Source organism: Achroia grisella, unplaced genomic scaffold (genome assembly GCF_030625045.1).
Source record: "Achroia grisella isolate CSIRO2021 unplaced genomic scaffold, CSIRO_AGI_Agris_v1 utg157, whole genome shotgun sequence".
Classification (NCBI taxonomy): domain Eukaryota; kingdom Metazoa; phylum Arthropoda; class Insecta; order Lepidoptera; family Pyralidae; genus Achroia; species Achroia grisella.
The window spans coordinates 1,842,863-1,849,094 of NW_026712653.1; the positions used below are offsets into that span (position 1 = coordinate 1,842,863).

Below are 6,232 nucleotides of genomic sequence, written 5' to 3' on the forward strand. Positions count from 1 at the left end.
TAAATATGCAATAAGATTAAATCAGTCGTAGTGGTAAGAGCAGACCAATCCCTACAAGCAACACTCGTTCACGAGTATGACGGATGAGCCAGCCATCACTGCACTCGATCACATCATATTTTAGGGAACCCAATGACCCGGCCCACCACGCCACATGTCTGGTCATATTTGTGAGCATGACTACTAATTCCACTCGACCACGTCACAGCTACAAAAATTACTATATGGTAGTTACAGTATTCGCACTTTACATGAGGATGCATGCGGCAATCAGTACAAAAGCCGCTAGTACTACCGCTACTTACTAATTGATATACTTATCATCCTTGAGTCCTTGTGAACGTTCCTTCATATGAATCTTGTATTTTATTATATACCTGCTAGCCGACCTGCGCAACTTCATCTGCATCACACCTACCTGACATTTATCGTTATATTTCGCCCAATATGCATAATATCTTTTTAAATTATTGCTAATGTATTATTCTGATACATAAGCTATATTACTGTGAAGTTTTATCAATATCCGTTCAGTAGTTTTTGCGTGAAAGAGTAACAAACATCCATTGATACTCACAAACTATCGCGTTTATAATATTAATAAGATTTCTATAAGAAAGAATAAATCATCTCTTTTTTCATTAATATTGTAATAGATATTAATGAAAAAAGAGATATATATGACTATAGTTAGATAGAATATGTTGGAAGTCTTATAAAAATATATATATTTTACTAGTGTAATCGTTATATATTAATGCAGAAAATTCTGAGAAGATCGCAGATATATGTAATTTCAGAATTTTCAAGTAATATCTATTATAATACAAACATATGTAAATTCTATATATTATAATTTCTTTATACTTGGCTTTTAATAAGTAGCTTTACTTTAGTAATATTTAGTATCTAATGTCTTAAACAAATCTTAAAAAAAACACATTGTAATGTATATGGAAGAGCGGGATGTAGGTATCTGACACAGACATTCATATGCTTACTAGGTCATCCCAACACTGTAATATTGTAATACAATTGTTTTTTGTAAAGAAATAAACTTTTTTATTTAATTTTTTTCATATATTAGTATCTACCTAACTAAACAAATTGAAGTGTAATTACAATATCGCGATATGAACTAATAGTAACAAATTAAAATAATTATTACACGTTATATACGCTATAAAGAATGTTTATAAACTATAAGAAATTCAAGAAAATTTACATTTTGTAACAACTACCCAAAATTTAAAGTTCGAAACTAGCATTTGAAAGACACGTACCGCCATCTATCGTACAATGGATGACTAATTATACAATCGTTGCCACTAGACGCTAGATGTCACTGTACGTCACCAAACGTCGCCCCGAGATATATTTATAGGCAAAAAAACAGTATTTTCGCAAGCAACGGAATGGCTTTTAAATGACTGGGTGAATTTGTGCGCGATCTCACGAATTTGTATGCAGATTTAAGAAGAAAGATGTCTGTGAAGAGACAATGTGTTTTTCGTTCGTGCAGACAGATTCTGTTATTTATTTGCCGCATGCCAGAGGTTAAGTTTCTAGTAGATAGGTACTTATTTCCCTGAAACTCGCGTTCTTTTTAAGATATATTTGTACTTACTAATACAAATATGACTCAACTTAGTGTAGATTTTGTAAACAGAAATTTGTGTAAAAAGTAATTTGTTTGAAATTACTTTTTACAAATTCTATGCTCTGTCCCACTAATTTGAGCCGTCATGCTGTAAAGTAATCTGTGTTTCGGTTGAAGGGTGAGATGAGGAATTGGATTCTTAATACATATAATATCCAACTAATAAAAATTAATTTGACCATTAAAATTGAATGTTTAGTAGTTAGATGGCTGAACACTTTTGGATGATATTTGCTAACACGGTTATATTAGCCCTACACTAAATAACCACGTAGAATACTTTTTATCTTTGTTCATGGGAAACCCCTAAAAATATTATTTAATTCTACAATTTCCTAAACTAGATATATGTTTAATTATAGGAAAAGAAACATGATATCTTACTCCTCGGGAATGACGACATATCATGACAATAGCGTGTGTGATATGATCAAGTGATGTTGATACTGTAAAGTGGGCTGCCAGTTTGTTTGCCAATCTAATTACATAAACAAAATGTATATTATACCTCCTAACTATATAATAAACATATGTATATTACATAGTTATGTCTAAATTCCACATCAGATAAGTTTAGAGACATTTCCATTACATATAACTATAATAACTACAATGCTACAAATTGACAGATGCTAGAGGGGGGCAATGGAGTCCGAACCCCGTCGAGGCACGGAGCTGCCCATAAATATTAACCGTCTGAGACGTTGTCAACCGGCCACCCTTATTTACTGCTAGTAATTAGGAGTTTGCACTTTGCCAAAGCGATTTGGATCGATCGTGCCCATTTTATCGTTCATTTGCTCCTCTTTTGCTTTATTAACAAATACTTTAAGTGTAAAAACTTATTTATTATGACATTATTATGGATAACAAAGATTTAGAATGTAAAAAAACTAACTAAAGTTTTTTTTTCGTCGTCTTGACCTGTCATCTACTTAGCGGTTAGTGTTTCAGTGCCATCTATGATTTATTGTCCATAATAATATGTAACATAATTAAATTCCGGAGTATGCTAAACTGAATAGCTTTTTTAACTTATTAATGTACGGTAATTTGTATAGATGGCGCTGTCCATATTTCGGACTTTTAATAAAAAAATAATTCTCTGTTTAATTTATTTACACAATCTGTTCGATACTGTAAAATTATATTACTAATTATTAGGTGAACTGTAACCAAGTTTTAAAATTTAATACTACATCGATTATAAACTGTAAACCACCAATTGTGGAAACTCGGGAATCGAAACGCAGACACTTGTAGAGACAAGAGTTTTGACAGAACACAAAAAGCGCGGGTAATTTTGACACTTTGACTGTCACTTTGTCAAACAAAACAACCAAACGAAAACAATTGAATAAACGTTTTGATATTATATTATTATACTTTGCAATTATTGTATTAAATCATTACACAAAACATATTGCAAATGGATCCGTACGAAATAGAATTCATCGGTGAAAATAGAATCATTAGTATTATACCAAACTTTTCTTACGACAAAATCTATTTGATTTGTGGAGAGTTTGGACCGTTTCGTGCAGGTTTACCTTTGAATGTTCCTCTATGGCTGGCTATAATGTTAAAACAGAAGCAAAAATGTCGAATTGTACCACCGGATTGGATGGAAATTGACGCTTTAGAGAATCTTAAGGAGGAAGAGAAACGTAGCAGGTAGGTCTTTCTATTTATAGCCAACATCATACAACTCATCATCCCTATGGAACCTCTTTCTGCCGTTAATATTAGTAATATTGTAAATAACAATATAAACAGACTTATTTAAAAAAAACATTGGTTCAGAACTATCAAAGAAATTGTCATATGCACTAAAATAACAATGTGCTAAAAGAAGTCAACATTGTCTTTGCAGTCTTTATTTATTAGTGTAAGACTACAAAGATGTCTGTGTCACATGCTATCAAAGCTTTAAAACTATTACATTTTAGCAATGTGACAGTAAAAGAGCAGAGTAATAAATAAAGAAAACGAATTTATTGTCAATTAACATCAAATAGTTGGTGAAAGTTAGTATGGATGTATGTTTGTTACTCTTTCAATAAAACTACAGAACGGGTTTTCATGAAACTTTTCAATAATATAGCTTAGTTCAATAATATAGTAATCAGAATAACACATAGGCATACATATATTTCACCCAATTTACATATATTTTTAAATTATGTTTAAAAATATATGTAAATATATCATTATATATAATGATATATTGGCATAGGACAATTTGATATGACAAGTAACATGTAAAATTACACCATTAATCTTCTTAAAATAAATAAAAAAGAAAAAAAATATGTTAAGTGTGATGCAGATGAAGTTGCATATATCAACTTTATTATATAATGCAATGCAGCTGCGAACTATGGATATAGATAAGACAATTAGTTAAAGTATGACAAAAAGAACACATAAAATATAATTAAAAAAAAAAGTTAGTAATACTTTGTGAATTTAAATCTTCACAGATTTTTCACAAAGATGCCAAATGCACACTACATGGTGGAAGCCAAATTGATCCTCGGAGCTGCTGGCGATGACATACCAAACTCAGGGGAAATAAAAACAATCATCAAAGACATATGGGACATTCGCATGTCTAAACTTCGGACCTCTATGGATGCACTCATGAAGTCTGGAGGCAGTTATGGTAGGCTCGACCACCTGACCATGATGGAGATCAACTCGGTGAAGCCACTACTACCAGCTGCTATGGATGATCTTCTTAGAATACAAACGGTGAGCTGTTCATATAACATGCTTCTTCTTATTCAATACACTTCTGACTTCTTGATTGGAAGGTTGTGGTTTTTATGTAATAATAATAACCCAGGTTCTCACATATGGTGACCTAGTGCTATCTAGTCCTAAGATAACACAGGTCTGCACCTGTGTATATATATGAGTATATAGTAGACAAATGCTTCTTATTTGATTCACTCTTGACAGAAACATTGTAGTTATTATGTAGAATAGAAAAACATTTATTTCATAAAACTTAACTTAAGTAACATTGTAACTATGACCACTATACTAGGCTATGCCTGTATCGTGGAAATCAAAGCAGGTTTGACAGATAATGTTACATTGGTATGGCGATCTGAGTGTACCTATATAATAATTTAGTGTTTATATAATATTAATACTAGTAATATATGACAAAAAAAAATAAAATAAAGAAAGAATACAATAATAAAAATTACAGATATGTATACATATATGTAATAATAATAACCCTTGAAAAATCACATAGCGCCATCTAGTCCTAAACTAAGCGGGGCTGTGTTATAGGTACTAGACAACTGATATAAATACATAGATTCTTTTTTGTAAATACATACATTGTACATACAAAACTATCATACACCTGAATACAAATGTTTGTACTGTGCGAGGAAACAAACCTGCGGCCATCAGAAGTAAGGCGATGTGCTAAACTGCTAGACCACTGAGGCTGTCATATGTACAGACACTATGTAATAGTGGAGTAAGAAGCAGATCTTGTATGTCGTACAACAGTTGTCTTACTCCATTCTGGTACACTCTTGGAGTGGATAGCCTAATGTTGCATTAACTTGATTGGTTCATCGCACTGTCAACCCTACCCTATATTACAAGCTATTTTATGTACGGGTCATTTCCTCAAGACCGTAGAAGATAACGCGATTGTATTTAGATGATTTAGGAATAGATGAGGGATATCATGATGACCACATAACAATGTGATGTCCAATATCTTCTGTTCATATATAAATAAATAAATCAAATTATTATTATTATTATATATATGGGCGATTGTTACGTACCATGAAGTGATCTGTTAGAAAGAAAGGAAGGAAATCACTCTATCCAAAAATAATTTGTTTCTATTCCAGAAAATATATATAGCCAGAGAACTTGATACCTCAGGTTTCTGCCCTTACAGTCAGTTGTCACAATATCCTATGTTTCTACTTACAGATGGCCAAGAAACCAGCACCAGCGAATCTCAACAGCTCCACATTCAGTCAGTCTGGCAGTTCACAAAATATGTAAATATAAGATGTTAATTTATGTAATATATATTGTTTATATTTAAAAGTTGATTTTATTTCTACTGGACTTTACTAATATTATAACTGTCTGTTTGTGCTGACTGTTTACCATTGCAGTTACATACAATAATGTATTTAAATAATAATTGGACAATTCACACAGCACCATCTAGTCACAAGCTAAATAGAATTATTATTCTTGAATACAAAATTAGTACTGTGAGAGTAATAGAACCCACGACCTCCGGAATTAAACCGCTAGACCACAGAGGCCGTCTATATATAAAAATGAAGTGTCACGTTGTTTGTCCACAATGGACTCCTAAACTACTGAACCGATTGCAATTTGGATTTGCACATTGTGTGCAAATTGATCCAACTTGAAAGATAGGATAGCTTACATCTCAATTTATAGTCGCAATATTATTTTATTCAAGAACCTTAGCCACTGCAACGCGTGGATGGGTCTGCTTATACAATAATAAAGAGTAAGAATATTATTATATATATATATATGTATTTC

General features: G+C 31.9%; 1 protein-coding gene across 1 annotated transcript; it reads left to right on the forward strand.

Moving 5' to 3' along the window:
• The first annotated feature begins 2,987 nt into the window (after positions 1 to 2,987).
• Positions 2,988 to 5,722, forward strand: LOC131841036 (probable DNA replication complex GINS protein PSF2). Its single transcript, XM_059189268.1, has 3 exons — positions 2,988 to 3,334; positions 4,144 to 4,414; positions 5,636 to 5,722. The coding sequence occupies exons 1-3, from the start codon at positions 3,090 to 3,092 to the stop codon at positions 5,708 to 5,710; spliced, it is 591 nt and encodes a 196-aa protein (XP_059045251.1). The 5' UTR covers positions 2,988 to 3,089; the 3' UTR covers positions 5,711 to 5,722.
• The last annotated feature ends 510 nt before the right edge of the window (positions 5,723 to 6,232 follow it).

Bases quoted from the DNA above. Each gene is read 5' to 3' on its own strand.
- LOC131841036 (XM_059189268.1), top strand. From the start codon at position 3,090: ATGGATCCGTACGAAATAGAATTCATCGGTGAAAATAGAATCATTAGT. The intron at 3,335-4,143 runs GTAGGTCTTTCT...AAATCTTCACAG, and splicing joins GAGGAAGAGAAACGTAGCAG to ATTTTTCACAAAGATGCCAA. The intron at 4,415-5,635 runs GTGAGCTGTTCA...TTCTACTTACAG, and splicing joins ATCTTCTTAGAATACAAACG to ATGGCCAAGAAACCAGCACC.